This window comes from Peromyscus californicus, unplaced genomic scaffold (genome assembly GCF_007827085.1).
Source record: "Peromyscus californicus insignis strain IS unplaced genomic scaffold, ASM782708v3 Scaffold_27__1_contigs__length_724164, whole genome shotgun sequence".
Taxonomy (NCBI): domain Eukaryota; kingdom Metazoa; phylum Chordata; class Mammalia; order Rodentia; family Cricetidae; genus Peromyscus; species Peromyscus californicus.
The window spans coordinates 128,150-145,398 of record NW_026294537.1 but is presented as its reverse complement, the minus strand read 5'-3'; the positions used below and the strand labels follow the sequence as shown (position 1 = coordinate 145,398).

Sequence of the window (17,249 nt, the reverse complement as noted above, 5' to 3'; positions counted from 1 at the left end):
TAAAATATTTAGCCTCATGAACTGAACAACAACTTTATTATTCAAATTTCCATTGGTAGCAGCCATTGTTTGACTACACAGCTTGTAAGACATTTTATTAAATCAACTTTCTACATACATAGAAAGATTCACTCTGCCACTCCTGTTCATGTATAGAACCTTGAATAATACAGTTGCATTTTTTTTCACCTGCCCCCTGAGGAAGATGTGCTAGCTAGCATTGATGCACAAAACCACATTCTTCTTAGCTCCATTATTCTGTAAGTATTCAACTTTCCATGAAATCTACTCTTTATTATTATTTAATTTGCTAACAGTTTGTTCTGAATTTCAGAAATAAAATTCCTGAAGCAATGGAGCCATCATCCAGCTTTCTGATGGGAGAAAGATCTATTATCTTGTTTGTGATCTGGTTCCTGCTCTTTTTCCTGGTTGTCCCAAGTCCCTCTGAAAAGCAGGCAAAAGTACATTCAAGTCACCTGATCTCATTGTGATGCCACCTAACCAACATCTCCTTTTGTGTGCTTAAGTCTCTCTTTAGTTGTTAATATTCTGGGCACTCTTCCACCTGTGTAACAGGGAATCACTCCACCCCACATAGTATAGTGGTCTGCACAAGCTAGCTAGCCACATTGTGTCCAGTAGGTAGAAAGGAAAGTGACAATGGAGGGAAGGAAGAGAGCAGGGTGTGCTATTAGAGCCAAGGGCAGGTGCTATTGAAAAGCAAATTTCTGCTAATTCAGAAAAGTTCCGGGTCTGTGTTGATGACAGATCAGCAACCATTGTGCTGTGACTTTAAGCACAGTGTAACACTATGGGAGGTGCTCTTGTCACTCAGGCCTCACTAGCCAATCAGGCCCTCCCGGCGACCTGCCAGTCAGAAGTAGTGCAGGGTCCTTCCGGTCACCATCTTCGGCTCGGCTTTGAAGAAAAACTGGCGTCATTGGTTTTGTATGCTGTTCTGTGAGTGCTGCTGCAGGAAGCTGAGCAGAGAGCTTGGGCAAGTTGGAAACCCACAACATGGTGAGTGAAGAGCTGCTGTCCCCAGACTGGGAGGAGTGGTCATTTCAGTCATGGGAGCCAGTTTGGCGTGTTCTCCCTTGGTTGGGTGGGAGCCAGTGGCCAGAAGTAGAGTTCTGCGTGTTTTTGTATGGTACTTCATGGTCCAGCGTGGTTTTGCTCGTCCTGCATGCTCCATTGTGTTTCTGCATGGTCCTGCACTGTCTTTGCAATTTCTGGGCTGGCTGGCAGGCTTTGTGTAACTTCACTCCGAAGGCTGCATCTATGGGGAGCATTGGGACTATGACTGTGCTTTGAAATTACCTTCTTGTTAACATCACTGCGAAATGCTGCCATCCTTAGTGATTATGTTGTTGCTATGCAACAAATATTTGCCAAATTCAGATAGCCATGGTTTCGTATCTTTTGCATTTTCCAGAAGTATTGCACTTTGAACTTTTCATGTTTAAATTTAGGATACATGTGACATTAATTCTGTGGAGCTCATAAACAGTATCTCCTATGTAAAGTAGCCCTCCAAAGCTAAAATGAGATGTAGAAAAGTAGAATTAATGGTAATAGAATTTATGGTACAAGGTGTTACCAGTTATTTGGACATATTAATTCACAAAGTAGCATTTAAATAAGTGAGGGTTCCATCCCAAATTCCCCAAAGATAAGTAGTATGCTGTTAGAGATAAATCTGATAAGATATAAATGTTTGTTCCTCAGGATTAACCAGCTACATTCCCATAACAAAGGAGACAACCCTGATTTATAATCAGCAGAAAGGCCCATCTCTCCATTTATAAACAGGCCTCAAATGGTGCTCAGGGGACCATTACAGGGTCACAAACAACATTAAATCCTGATATGCCATAAAGGTATATTAATTATAGAACAGGGGCATCTCCAGTCTTTTTGAAAACCAGTTTTTAGTCATGGTCTCTGATGTTACTTGAGGTGAACTAGAACCCTGTCTGTGGCCCTACAGGGCATTGCCCTTGTTATCCTCCTGACTAACAACCCTAAATCTTGGATTATATAGCTGCAGCACCACAAAGTTCTAAAATTACCAGTTTGTGTCATATAGTGGGCTGTCCAATGCGGAACAGGAAAAGGATTTGTGTGTGGAGCATGGCTTCTCCCTTCAGACCAGCAGAAGAGGAAAAACAGTGTGTACTGTGTACACTGCAGGGGGAAACAGACTAGATAATAGCTTGATAATGACTGAACTTGAAGGCTGTGAGCTGCAGGGGTCTCCATTACAAGGAAGGACTGATGGGGCATGGTGAGTGACTCTCTCTGTAATTTTTCTGCATGTATTAATTTTTAACATATGAATGAAGACAGACAGTATTGGTGGGTGTACAGTTTATTTAGAGAGGATAGCTTGAACTGCTAAGTATTCAGTTTCCAATTAGCGAACTCTCCTATGCAGATATGTGCAATCCTGGTTGACACAGTTAAGTCAGCTCAGAGGCTTGAGACATAAGCCAATGGCTGTAAGTCTATGTGTCATCTTACAACACTCAGTGACTAATATTTTACATGGGACAATGTCATACAATCTCTCATTAATCGTATTCACTTTACTATGGAGGTGCCTACTCCATTTCAAAGTCAGTATAGATAAATTTTCTTCCAAGTATTTTTTTTTATCATTTTAAAACATCAATTATTGATATTATTTTAAAAATTCATTTTCTTACATGCATTGCTGCTTTTTTTTCAATTTTTCCATGTTTCTCAGTTTAAGAATTTCATTCCATTTTTTTTCTGAAGTGCTGTTTATCTTTTTATTTATATCAGTTTAGAGCAGTGGTTATCAACCTTGATCATGCCTCCATTTGGGGGATCAAATGACTGTATCACAGGACTGGCCTAAGATGATTAGGTACCACAGATATTTATATGATAATTCATAACAGTAGCAAAAATATAGTTATAAAGAGGCAGTGAAAATACTTTTATAGTTAGGGGCATCACTGCATCATGAGGATCTATATTAAAAGTCACAACATTCAAAGGTTGAAAATCACTTGTTTAGATCAATGTCTCTTGTAGCTCAGGGTTGTCTCACACCATAAAATTGAGAATTGCTTTGAACACCTAATCCTGCCTCTGCTGCTCACTACTAGGAAGACAGTTCTGAAACTCCTTCCAAACTAGGCCTTGTCTAGTCTGTAGGAAGGAAAAATAGATTAGTAAATGAGTATCCTTCAACTTCTCAAGATTTTATTGTAAATCTAAAAATGAAATGGGACCTTTGTAAGAATTGTGTTCACTCACCAATTGGAAAACAGGTGTAGTCACAGGATAGAAAGAGATGGGCAAGAAGAAGGGTGAAAGCATTCCTGCTGTGACAGTAGATGATGTTAGTGAGGTAATCAATTTTAGATGATCAATAAATGTTACCACTGGCCAGCTCTTGGGTCCCCAGACCAATCAATCAAGAATGTGGATAAAGAACTGAATGTTTGTGAAACCAAATTGCTACAGTTACACCAGTTCAACCTAAATAGCAGAAGTGGATAAAATGATGTGACCCTGTCTAATACATGACTGTGTTTTCCAGGTTTAAGATGTATACCCCGAGAGAAATGATGTGAGTAGTACTTGGTGTGCTTGAATACAAATCCCTAGCCTCTGGAGCACATGGCCATAAAGCCTGTTTCAACTTTTTAACAGAATTATTGGGGACTATGTTTACATTATTTTCAATACCTCTTTCCTGCCTCCAACCCCTCCCATAAGCCCTTCCTCGTGTTCTAACCCATGGCCTCTTCTTGTTCAACAACATTTACTGTTTTAATGTGACCTGTGTTTGGTTGCAGGACCTCCCAGGTATGAAGTAAAAAATTGGCTACACTGAACATTGAGTGTGTAATGGAATGTGAACACATAAGACCCTGTGCCTTGCCAAAGGAAGAGGAAATGCTCTGGGAGATTGGAGAATTTTACTAAACTACCAAATCCCCAGATTAGGATCATGTCTGACCATACTGTGGAAAGAAAAACCTGAGGTTTTTGCTCTCTGAGTCATTTGATCATTGCTCACCCAGTAGAATAACTTCTAATATTCTGAAATGCAACTGGGTAGTCCTAGCTAATGAGGGACTTTGGGAATCCTTACCAATCAGGAACACCAATAAGAGGTAGCTTACAGGTTCTTTCCAGGATTCTCTTCTTGTTCTGCTGTAGGGAGCTGTAAGAAATTCCACAAGCCATGCCATGCTGAGTGTAGGGACCTCTGTCACCAGACCAGGAAGAACAGGTTGACTGAGCTGTCAGAGCTGCTTGGTCTGGGATGATCCATGAGCCAGAATGACCTTCTGTTGCTTTTGTGGTAACTTGAGTAGAGGCCCTTGTCCTCTGAGCTTTGCTGAGTGGATTCCCTGGGGAGGAGGAGGCTCTGCCATCTTGGCATGGGGGACTATGAGCTTATAATATCACTGCATCATGCTATGTAATTGAGAATTGCTTTGAACACCTAATCCTGCCTCTGCTGCTCGTTGTTAGGTACACAGCCCGGCAAATCCTACCAGTCCAGATAATAGAATGTGTAAAAAAAATTCTCTGTGCTTTGGACAAGGAATAGGATGTGATCTAGGAGAGTGGAAGAATGTCTACTATAATACAAACTTTCATGACTAGGGCCCTGTTTGCTGGGCTGGAAGAGCAGAGCTAAAAGAACTGTGCTTTCTGAATCATTTGTTCTCTGATCACCCAGTAGGGTGGCTGTTAATATTCTGAGACCCAACTGGATAGCCCTAGCCAATGAGGGACTCTGGGAAGGCTTAGCAGTCAGAAGTCCTAGTGGCAGGTAGCTTGAAGGTTCTTTCTAGGTTTCTCCTTTGCTTCTGCTGTAGGGAGTTGTAAGGAAGACCACATGTCATGCCATGGTGGGTGTAGGGGGTTCAGGGGTCTGTAGGGGGTTCAGAGGTCTGTTGAGCTGTCATTTCTACTGAAATTTGGATGGAGTACAAGCCAGACTATGGTTCTGTTGGTCCATATGGTGCCCTCAGCAGTTGTCTTTGTCTTCTGAGCCTCCCTGTGGATGAATTTCCTGGGGAGGAGGAAACTCTGCAGCCCTGGCATGGGAGGATATGATGCTAAATAGTATCACTGTTCAGTGTGCACACATGGGCATGCTTTTGGTGTGGAGTGAGAAGAAATATTAGAAAACTGAATGTATGGTTTCTACAAGTTGTGAACATTGAACTGCTCTTTTACATTTGTATTATAAATGCTACAAATAATTTAGAAACTGGCCAGGCAGTGGTGGCACACACCTTTAATCCCAGCACTCGGGAGGCAGAGGCAGGCAGATCTCTGTTAGCTCAAGGCCAGCCTAGACTACAGAGGGAGTTCTAGGAAAGGTGCAAAGCTACACAGTAAAACTCTGTCTCGAAAAACCAAAGGGAAAAAAAAACCCAAAACATAGAAACTGGTAGAAAGATGGTGATGTGGATCATCTTTCAGCAATATATGATTAGAATGCTTCCAACTTTCTGCTACCAGCAGCCACAATGGTGTTTTGCAGTGAAATTTCATTCCAAGGGACAAAAGGAGTTTCTGAGCTGTGGAGGTTTATCAGGTGTGCATGGTGTTGTGTGGATGAATGGTGCAGAATCTACGTCTTGGGCCATAATCCATGTGACAGGAAGCATTCATAACTAATAAGAAGTCTTTGTTTCATGATTTGGGAGCTGATTAGTGGCCCAAAAGAAAGCATGCTACATGCCCTCACTTACTCTGTCTCAAACTGGTTGTTTCACTTTTCTTATTTTTTTTTTTTTTCGAGACAGGGTTTCTCTGTGTAGCCACTTTTCTTATTTATATGTCTATGCACATAAATATGAGCTTCTGAGTACATTTGGTATTTCTTCTAATTATATGATTTTAGTGCAGGCCACTTTGTTTTAGATAATCAACTAGGAGGCTCATTCCTGGGAAAAACAATTTTCCCTCTTAATAGTCACTAGTTTCCTGTAGTACTTTTTCTAGGGAGAGGGTCTCATTAGGTCCTTCCCCTGAACCTTGTATGTTAGTATGTGTACTGACCTTATTTTCTCCTTCATCTGAGATCTTCTTGCAGGGCTTGGGGTCTATCCACATTTGCAGATGTAACTTTGGGTTCCCAGCTCCTGTATGATTCCAGATCTGGAGGTCAGGGTCTCCTATTCCAGGGGCCTGTGAGTGCACTGGATGGGCCGCCTTGCTGTCTCTTTCCTTAAAATTGTGGTTATCACAGGATTCCCAGGTTCTCTGAATCTGGCTAAATATAATGTCTGGAAGGGCATTGCCAGGGAGGGGGAATGACTGAACATGTTGTGTGGGTGTGTCTGTGAGGGTCTTGTCTGGGGGTGCATTGGTAAATTGCTGTGCTTGTGAGGAGAAGACTGGGAGAAATTCCTGCCTGGTTTCTCTCAGGGAGAGGTTGTGTTTAGTAAGTGTTTTGCAGGATTGGCCCAAGGAGGCAGGTAGGCAGGGCTGCACAAGCTCACGGGCCCTGTGCATTAACCCAGCTCTTGTCCTGCTTATCTCAAATGTCTGTGGAGCTGAAGGAGGTATTCATGGAGTGTCACCTGCCCTGATGATTTGCAGTCATGGAACTATTCCCTGGAAACCCCCCGTACTTGAATCAAGCTGGACAAGGAGTTAACAAAGGCTGGTGATGAAACCCAGAGAGGTGGAGTTCATGCTGTCGATGTTAGGAATGGCAGGATCAAGGGAATAATCCAGGAACAGCTTGCCAAGGTCATTTAGGTGAGAATTGGATGCAGGAAATGTTACAAGATAACTAACTCATAACTGTTGTTTTGAGGTATTTGCTTTTTTGTATTTAAAAATCTAGTTATATTGGCTATTATCAGAATTATGGAGTTTGTTGATATTATAAATTGTTGCTGTTCCTATAGATTGTAGTTAGAAAAGTCAGGGTTAGGACAATTGTTTGGAAGCTCCCTCTTGTATAGAAAACATGTTTTGAATACTGAGCCAATGGTATAGAATGAAATGTTTACTAGAATTTGTTTTATATGTTCAATATATATTAGTTTATATTTGTTTTATATATTCCATATGTTCAATATATGTTATTTATTAAACTATTCAGTGTGAGTTTAAGGTTAGCTGGAGCTTTCTAATGAAATCTTGTCTCAAACAACATAGCAAAATTATATTCAACTATATTTGTGATTGTGTGTGTGTGTGTGTGTGTGTGTGTGTGTGTGTGTGTGTGTGTGTGTTTGTGTGTGTATTATTGAGAATGGTCTTTGTATCATATTCATTATGAAGACAAAATTCAAGGAGATCTAACTGGCTATATTACCACCCTTCTCTATATTCATTTCCATTAATGATTTGACAGGGACCAGTGGCTGACACCAGAAATGACTTTTAGAGTTATTGTCCTTAACCTCAGGACCTCTACAGATTAAGCTGGAATACTTCAGTGCATTTTGAAAACAATTTCAGGATGAGTCAATACAAATCAGAGTTGGGATTTTATTTTGAGACAGGGTTTCTCTCTGTATTTCTAGCTTGCTTTGAACTCAGAATATATATGAGGTTGGACCCAAACTCCCAGAACTCTGCCTGCCTCTGTTATCTAAATATTGGAATAAAAGTTGTGTGCCATATTATCAAATTGCAATTTTATTATTTATTTACTTCTCTCTGTTTGTATGTATGTCCTCACTTATGTATAGAAAAATGTGCATGTGTGTCATGGTTTAGGTGTAGAAGTCAAAGAATAATTTTTGGATGTCCACTGTAAGCAGTGACCTCTCAGGCCTTCTTTGCAGGTGTTTCAAATCTGTTATAGGTCATCAGTTCTCCATGAGCCCTTCAATCTTGGATTGGCAATCAAGACACTGAGGCAGAAGAATCCCAGCAAACTACAAAATAGTCTTGGCTCTAGTCAGATAGCAAGCAAGGGTAGTTTCTATTTCTTCAACCTACTGTATGTGGATTCTAATATCAACCTGATCATACTGTATGAAAAGTCAAGAGCCAGAGAATGATAAGTGTTGGTTCTTATTACATAATCCAGTACCAAAACCACATCTCATTTTAGCTTTGGAGGGCTACTTTACATAGGAGATACTGTTTATGAGCTCCACAGAATTAATGTCACATGTATCCTAAATTTAAACATGAAAAGTTCAAAGTGCAATACTTCTGGAAAATGCAAAAGATACGAAACCATGGCTATCTGAATTTGGTAAATATTTGTTGCATAGCAACAACATAATCACTAAGGATGGCAGCATTTCGCAGTGATGTTAACAAGAAGGTAATTTCAAAGCACAGTCATAGTCCCAATGCTCCCCATAGATGCAGCCTTCGGAGTGAAGTTACACAAAGCCTGCCAACCAGCCCAGAAATTGCAAAGACAGTGCAGGACCATGCAGAAACACAATGGAGCATGCAGGACGAGCAAAACCACGCTGGACCATGAAGTACCATACAAAAACACGCAGAACTTTACGTCTGGCCACTGGCTACCACCCAGCCAAGGGAGAACACGCCAAACTGGCTCTTCCTCACTTGACCACACCTGGGTAAAAATAGATGTTTATCATGGATTTAGCATAGATATTAGCAAAAAGAAAGTTGGGAAAGTGTGATCTTCTGAGGGAGAGCAACACTGAATTGATAGAAAGCCATGTTACAGTTTTGGTGACTTTGTAAGATCTATTTCAAGTTCTTAGGGACTCTCTCTCTTTGTCTCCCTCTTCTCAGTGTCTATCTGTCTCTCTCTCCTTCTCTTTGGTAACAAGATCATAGGTCAGTTTCTGAGGAGGCTTGATGGGATTCTGATTTAATAAGGTAAAATTATGAGTCAGAAGAGTTCTGCACTGTGTCTTACTCTCCATAAGGTTCACAATTCTGCCCTGGCAGTCCTCAGAAAATTGCTGCTTAAATCTACAAAAGGAATAAGTCCATACTCAAAAGGTTTTACAAACTTTGGCCTCAAACATGGCTCATTGGTATTTGAAATATCACTACAAATAGGAAGTTTTTTTTCCTACAAAGCAAATTTTGTTAATTTTGTGTGATGGTTAATAATGATTTTCAACTTGGTAAGATCTAGAGTCAGCCAAGAGACACTCCTCCAGGCACACCTGTGAGAGCTTCTGTAGATCATGTTATTCTGTGGGGCATGCTTATGAGTGATTACTTTGTATATTAAGTTCATTGAGATGAGCAGACTCTTCTTTTTTCCAGGAGGGATAGCAAAATTCCATTATATAGTCTTAGTCCTGGATTATGTAATAAGGACCAACAGTTATCATTCTCTGGCTCTTGACTTTTCATACAGTATGATCAGGTTGATATTAGAATCCACATACAGTAGGTTGAAGAAATAGAAACTACCCTTGCTTGCTATCTGACTAGAGCCAAGACTATTTTGTAGTTTGCTGGGATTCTTCTGCCTCAGTGTCTTGATTGCCAATCCAAGACTGAAGGGCTCATGGAGAACTGATGACCTATAACAGATTTGAAACACCTGCAAAGAAGGCCTGAAAGGTCACTGCTTACAGTGGACATCTGAAGGTTTGGCAGATTCAATAACCATAAGATAACCAAGGACAGCTCCAGGTCTGAAATAGAACTGGCATGGTAGAAAAGCTGTGTATGCTAGGGATGGAAAAGTCTGAAACATGGAGCCTCCTTGGCAATGATAGCCCAGAATATCATTAATGGTCTCAGAATTTGCACAATGTGATATAGAAAGCCATTAAAAAAAGGGAAGAACAGGAGCATTGCTTCCTGTTTTTGTTTCCTTAAATGTGAGTGATTATTTGCTGTGCTCCTGTTCTTCCCTTTTTGAAAACAGTGGACTTGGCTGTTACTCATTTTTTCACAGAATATACATTTAGGAGACTATAGACTTTTTAAATGTTGGGATTTTTAAAGACTACAGGACTTAAGAATTTGAAAGTGTTTTATGTTATCATTAAATGAGACTTTGGGGACTGTACATGGAAACATCTTGTTTGAAAAGGATATACCATAAATTATCAGTCAAATGAATATTTTTTTCTCAAAGTTGTTCTTGAGTCAGGTTATTTTATTCATTTAATAGAAATGAGACTACTCCTCTGCCCTATTTGCTGTTCAAAATGAACACAACCTGGTTATGAATTCATGGACATCTGCAAGGTCTCCTACTGAAACACACTTTTAATAGTGATCTTTAACATACAAGTTTGAGTCCTTTTCAGTGTCACTAATGCATAATTTCTTACTCCTCTCTATTACATAGTCAGCCCTGCAACCATATACATACAACCAGCAAAAACAGACTCAGAAGTTTGTCTTCATATATTTCAGCATACTTATTCATACATATTTTACAAGGAAGAAGTTGGAAGCAAAGTATTTGAGAAGGGATGGAGTGAAGAGAAGAAAGAGTAAAGTAGTGTAATATATTTTAAATAAAATGTATAGAAATAAATTTTAAATAAAAAGAGGGGCTAGAGAGATTGCTCAGCAATTAATAGTACTGGGTGTTGAAACAGAGGATCTGGGTTCCATTCCCAGTACCCACAATGTAGCTATCCATTTGTTGTAAATTCATTGTCAGGCATCTCTTGCTTTCTTCTGGCCACTGTTGGTACTGTGCACAGGCACATGCAGACAAAACACTTGCATGACCAAAGTAAAAAGAGATTTAAAACAGAAAAAAGGGAAAAAATAAAATTGTCTACCATGATGTCTCAGAACTGAGACATACAGCAGCCAAGGATAGTTAAAATGAACTTTTTGTCCTGTATGGAAAGAGCTGTGGCCTTCATCTGAGCCAACCTGCACAGAGGCAAAAGCAGCCTTGTTCTGAGCTCAAAATAGGTCAGCAAAGCCATCCATCTAAGAGCAGTGACCACAATGCTGATAGGTGACTTTTCCTTTACATTTTATGTATTTGTGTTCTCTGTCCTTGTTTTTCATGAGAATTATGACATCGATACATCTATCTATTAGATGAAACATCATGATTGACATATATCATAGGCTCCAAAGCAATTTACTTTAACAGTGTTATTTCCTTGATTTTAAGCTAAGACTTTGAGGTACAAAATGAACAGACCAGAGGCATTTCTTTCCATGATTTACATAATTCATATATGTCCCTGCATGATTTTGAGGTGAGAATATTCCCAAATGTCTCTTTCTTTACATTGTGATCATGTTCAGAAGTGAATGTGTTAACTGAGAATGCTTAAGAAGTTGGAGAACACTACATGAACATGTTCAGACTCATAAAAATAGGTCTTTCTCCCATCAGAAGGCTGAATGAAGGCTCCATTGCTTTAGGAGTTTTCTTCTTAAATTCATTTCAATCTCTTGACAGTTTAACAAAAATAAAAAGTGTAGTGTTCACAATAGGTGGATTAGAGGGAAGTTAAGGAAGGATGAATGACCTTATGAGCACTATTGTTAGCTAGCACATCTTACTCAGTGGGCAGCTGAATAGAAAACACAGCAATATATTAGTCAAGGTTCTCTGATTGAACAGAACTGATTGAATAAATCTCTGTATGTATTTAGAAAGTAGATTTACTAAAATGTCTCACAGGCTGTGGTCCAGTCCAACATTTGCTGTCTACCAATGGAAAGTTGAAGAATTCAGTACTTCTTCAATCCATGAGGCTGGATGTCTGGGATGATCTTCAGTATTCATCAGAATTACTAAGAACTGGGCTATAAAGATGATAAAGGAATGACCATCCCCACCACAATCAGGGCAATCAATCAAATAGAAAGAGATTTTTTTCTTCAATATCTTTTATATATGTAGTCTGCCACCAGAAGGTCTGACCCAGATTAAACATGGATCTTATTACCTCAAAACATCCAGATTAATGAAGGGTTTTCCCATGTCAAAAATATTAAATAGAGTAAAATCCCTCACAGGTATACCCAATTCCTTGTGTATTGGTTAATTCCAGAGGTAGTCAGTTGGACTGCCAAGAATAGCCATTACAAAAGACAAGAGGGAAGAAATGAGAAGAATTTCTTGCCTGCAGGAGGCAAGGAGAGCATGAGAGTTACTCTAAACAAGTGTTTTCCTAAACAAAGTAAGCATATGGATTTTACTTAGGGAGTCTGGACATGTTTTTGAAGAGTTCTTCCTCTTCCTAAGCAGGTTCAGTTAACAAATCCACTTCTGAACACAATCACAATGTAAAAGCAGGGAAATTTAGGGACATTCTCACCTCAAAGTCATGCAGGAAAATATATGAATTATAAAGATGATGGAAAGAAATGCCTCTGGTTTGTCATCTGGTTCTTTTTTTCTTCTGGTTGTCTGAAGACCCTGTGACAACCAGGTAAAAGGTACCTTCAGTTCATCTGACCTCAGCATGAAGCAACAGAACAAACATCTCCTTTTTTGTTCTAAAATCTCTCTTAATTACTAATATTCTGGAAATTTTTCCTCTTGGGGGAGAGGTGAACCATTCTATTCCACAATGTGTAATGGGATGTGTAAGCTAGTCACATTGTGTCCAGAAGGAAGAGTGGGAAGAGCCTATGGTGTTCAGGAGGATAGCAAGATCAGCTATTGCAGCCAGTGCAAGTAGTATTGAAATGCATATCTCTGCTGACTTAGTAAATGTCTTTGTCTGGAGTGGAAAATAGGGTCAGGAACCATGTTTTGTTTTTAGGCATAGTGTAACCCTATGGGAGGTGCTCTTGTCACTCAGGTATCACTAGCCAATCAGGCTCTCCAGATGACTTGCCAGTCAGAAGTGGTGCAGGGTCCCGGTAGCCACCTTAAGGCTTGACTTTGAAGAGAATCTGGCACCAGTGGTTTTTTGTCCTGTGCTGTGAGTGTTGCTGCAGGGAGCTGAGCAGAGAGCATGACGAAGCTGGGAAACTACAACATGGTGAGTGAGGTGCAGCTGTCCCCAGATGGGGTGGGGCAGATGATGAGGTGCAGCCGCCAGTGTGGTAGGGCCTCCCCAGATCTGGATGGGAACCGTCAGCCAGAATCCTTGTCTTGTGTGGTCTCATATGGTCCTTGAAACTTCCTAGTCCCAGGGCAGGCTTCTGAATAACTTTGCTCTGTGGGCTGATCTGCTCATAGAATGGGAAGCAGGGAGTTGTGTGTAGAAATACCTTTGTAGTCAACTTCATCATTCTTTTGGTGCATCCATCAAAAGAAGGTTGTTAAATTTGGAGAGGCCTAGTTTCTCCACTACCTTCTAGAGGTTCAGCACTTTGTATTTAACTTTTTTTGGGGGTTTCTCTCTGAAACAGTCCTGGCTGTGCTGGAACTCACTTTGTAGACCAGGGTGGCCTTGAACTCAGAGATCTGCCTACCTCTGCCTCCTGAGTGCTGGAATTTAAGGCATGTACCACAACCACCTCCACATTTAACTTTCATGAGTAAGATTCATTTATACTTAATTTTGTGAAGGTTGTAGAAAGCATCTCATATATTGGGTAGCATTCCACTACTAAGGTGCAATGTAGAAGAGGAGAAATGGTGATATAAAGGATTTACTAATTCTTAGGTAATAGCAAGTCTCACAAAATTGAATTTAGCTAAGGGTGGACTGCATCAAAAAATCCCCAAAGTATATTCTAGCCAAGCCTGTTAGAGATTAAGACAGTAGGATACTCATTTGTTCATCAAGATTGTTCAGACATTTGACTACAAGCCATTACAAAGGAGCCACCCCTGATTAACAACCAGCCACTAGGCCTAACACTGTATCAAAGTATGGGACTCTAACAAGCTGTTCATTGAAGTATTGCAGGATCACAATCAACCTTAAGTCCTGGTGTGCCATAAAGTTCCAGTTTTCTTCTTCAGAAAAGCATAGTTCTGCGAGATGGGCATTATGACACCAGATGACAACTATTTTAAAAGTAAAACACTACCTGGGTGGTGGTGGCACATGCCTTTAATCCCAGCACTCACTTGCAAGGCAAAGGCAGTCAGATCTCTGTGAGTTTGAGGTCAGCCTGGTCTATAGCACCATTTTCAGGATTTCACTGTGTAGCTCTCAAAAAACCAAAAAAAAAAAAAAAAAAAAAAAAAAAGGAAAACATCATTGTGTTACAGAATTGCCTGATCAAGCAAGGCTTTCATTTAGGCCCTCAGGCAGGGAGGAGGAAAATTCTTGGGAGAGCTAGTAACAGCCTGGGGCCTAGGCCTTGAAAGCTTTCCCTAAGGGCACAATGTATTGACAATAAAAGAGAGCTCCTTCTGTAAAATCAGGAATATGCTTTGGAGAGCTACCAGTGGTCTGGAATCAGGGCCTTAGTGGTGAGGTTGAATCAGATCCTGAAAACCCAGTACTTCTCATCACATGAGTCTATGGTTATCCGGCCCAATGTCATTTAGTAATGGGGCTTAGTAATGTTCTTGAGAAACCCTGTGCTCCCCTATGCAGCACTGTTTGATTAGCCTATTACTGGGTGTCTAACTGTATGATATTTTCTGCTGACTTCCTAGAAGTTTCCCATTTTCTTCCATTCCCCGCCCCCACAAGTAGTATACAAGATATTATTCTTCTTAAGAAGCTTAGTTGATAGGAGACATAGCTTGTGCAAAACCTCCCCAACCCAGCTTTGATCTTTTCTACCTTCTACTTTTCTTCCCTTTCTCATCTTCTCTGACCTTCACCTCAGGACTGTGTCACTGAAGAAGTTCCTGCTGTTTCAGTTCTGGTGTACTTAAATTATTCTGGGAATATCTTTTCTGTGTAACTCTCCCATCTGCCTAGGTGACTAGACTGGCAAGTTGCTTGTCTCTATTTCAGTTGTTCAAAGTGTAATCTGGAGCCTGAGCCTAAATTAAGACACAAGGATGACAGCATATGTGGAATGCAAACAAGAGATGGATACATGTGGTGATATATTGTGTGCCCCAATATATTTTGCATCCTAATAAACTTATCTGGCATCAGAGGACAGAACAGCCACTAGATAGACATAGAGGCCAGAAAATGATGGCAGACACACCTTTAATCCTAGCATTCTGGAGGCAGAGATCCATCCGGATCTCTGTGAGTTCAAAGCCACACTGGAAACAGCCAGGGATGGTGACACATGCCTTTAATTCCAGAAAGTGATGGCAAGAAGCAGAAAGGTATATAAGGCATGAAGACCAGGAGCCAGAGCCTGGTTAAACTTTTAGGCTTTTAGCAGCAGTTCAGCTGAGATTCATTCCAGATGAGGACTCAGAGGCTTCCAGTTTGAGGAAACAGGATCAGATGGGAAGTTGTAGAGGTAAGGTTAGCTGTGGCTTGTGTTCTGTCTCTCTGATCTTCCAGCATTCACCCGAATATCTGGCTCCTGGGTTTGTTTTCATTTATAAGACCTTCTAACAATTTGTGCTACAGATGCCTGCTATCATTAAAGAAATTTTACTTTATTAATCTTTAAAGTGTGTGGGGTGATTTTTTTTTCTGAGAAGGCATATTAATTCTAAAATAGCTACATTTCCAGCCTTTTAGAAAAATGTTTCTGACACAAGCTCTCTTATGTTGACACAAGTTGCCTTGGTCCCAATCTGTTGCTCTCCAGGACAGTGACCTTACTATGCTTTTGATTACACCTGCAAAATCTTAAGTTGAATGATTGTACCAACTTAGAATTTCAAAATTATCCATTTGAGTAATGCAATTGAAGATCCATTGCAGTAAAAGGAAAGAAATTTGCATTTGGAGCATGGTTTCTACCTTCAGACCAGAATAGAAGGGATAGTTTTCTTGTGTACATTGCTGGGGGAAACAGGGTAGGCAATCAGCCGCTGGAGTCATCCTTATTAAAAAGGACCTGATTGAAGCAGGGGGAGTGATGTTGTAATTTCCCAGCATGTACTAACTGATGACTTAAGAATGAAGACAGACCAGACTGTTTGGTGTTCAATTTGAGAAGTTCAACTTTCACCAAGGGATATGAATTTTCTATTAAGCAACTGTCTTATGCAGCTATATATAAGTTCAGTCCTGCTTGACACAGTTATGTCAGCTCAGAGGTTTCAGAAAAAGGCCATTGACTATAACTCTGTGTGTCAGCTTACAGAAATCAGCAGCTAACAAGTGCATTTGTGCAAAATCTATCTCTTATAAATGACATTCCCTCTACTAGAGAAGGTCTTATTCTTTTTCAAAGTCAATGTAGCTAAATATTTTAACCTTAAAAATACATTATTTTTTATCATTTTAAAATATCATTTATTGGTATTATTTTTAACACTTTCTTTAAGTACATTACTGCTTTTATCTCTGCTTGTTTCTGTTCTCTAATGTGTTTAGGTTATTAATAGTGTCATTCCTTTTCTCTCAAAAGGTGTTGATTATTAATTTCTCTTTAGAACAATGTCTTCTGTAGCCCAGGCTTGCCTCATGCTATGTAATTGAGAATTGCATTGAACACCTAATCCTGCCTCTGCTGTCCAGTACTGTCCTTCAATGCTGGGCCCAGTGAGAAGGAAACATGAATCAATTAGTGAATGTCCCCCAGTCCATCTGGTGTTTTTAGGGACATACAAATGAAGAGGGACCTGTGTAAGAATTGAGTTCACTGAGCATCTTTGAAGCTGATGTAGTGAAAGTACAGAAAGAGAGGGGCAGGACAGAGAGGAAAAGTTTCCTGTTTCAACAATATTTGAAATTAGCAATATGGAGTCATGTAATCAATTTTAGATCATCCACAAATGTCCTGACTGGCATTTTTTGAGGTCCACAGACCAGTACATCCAGCAGTCTGGTTAAAGGACTGACCTTATTGTGAAACAAATTTGCTGTAGTTACACTGGTTCAACCAGTATAGAAGATCTGAGTAAAATGGTGTGGCCCTGCCTTGTTTAAGATGTATAGCCTAAGAAAAAAATGCATGTGAGTAATCCTCAGTTTGGTCTCATACAAATCCCTAGTATCTGGAACACATGGCCATGAATTCTATTCCAACTTTTCAGATAATTTTTTGAGATTATGACTATGTCATGCCCACAGTCGCTTTCCTGCCTAAAACCTCTACCATTGACCACTCATTGTTTTCTAATTCATGGCCTATTTTTCTTTAACAGTTACATAGTAACAACAGTAATTGTCTGAATGCGACCTGTGTTTGGCTGCAAGACTTCCCAGCTATGAAGCAAAGGGTTGGCTGTATTAGACAATCAATCAGTGTGTATTTGTACACAAAGGACTGTGTGTCTTGGAAAGGGAACAGGAATTGCTCTGGGAGGCAGGAAGTATTTCTACTAAAATACAAAT

General features: G+C 40.0%; 1 protein-coding gene across 3 annotated transcripts in view; it reads left to right on the top strand.

The window, feature by feature from the left end:
- The first annotated feature begins 892 nt into the window (after positions 1–892).
- LOC128120191 (zinc finger protein 431-like) overlaps positions 893–17,249 on the top strand; it is a 71,866-nt gene continuing 55,509 nt past the window's right edge. For 2 of the 3 annotated variants that reach the window (XM_052753886.1, XM_052753888.1), the window contains exon 1: positions 893–1,023. In XM_052753886.1, coding sequence (XP_052609846.1) covers positions 1,021–1,023 — 3 coding nt within the window. In that variant the 5' untranslated portion in view covers positions 893–1,020. Of the gene's footprint in view, positions 1,024–2,269; positions 2,291–17,249 lie in introns of those variants that run through there. The other variant, XM_052753887.1, reaches the window with a different exon arrangement.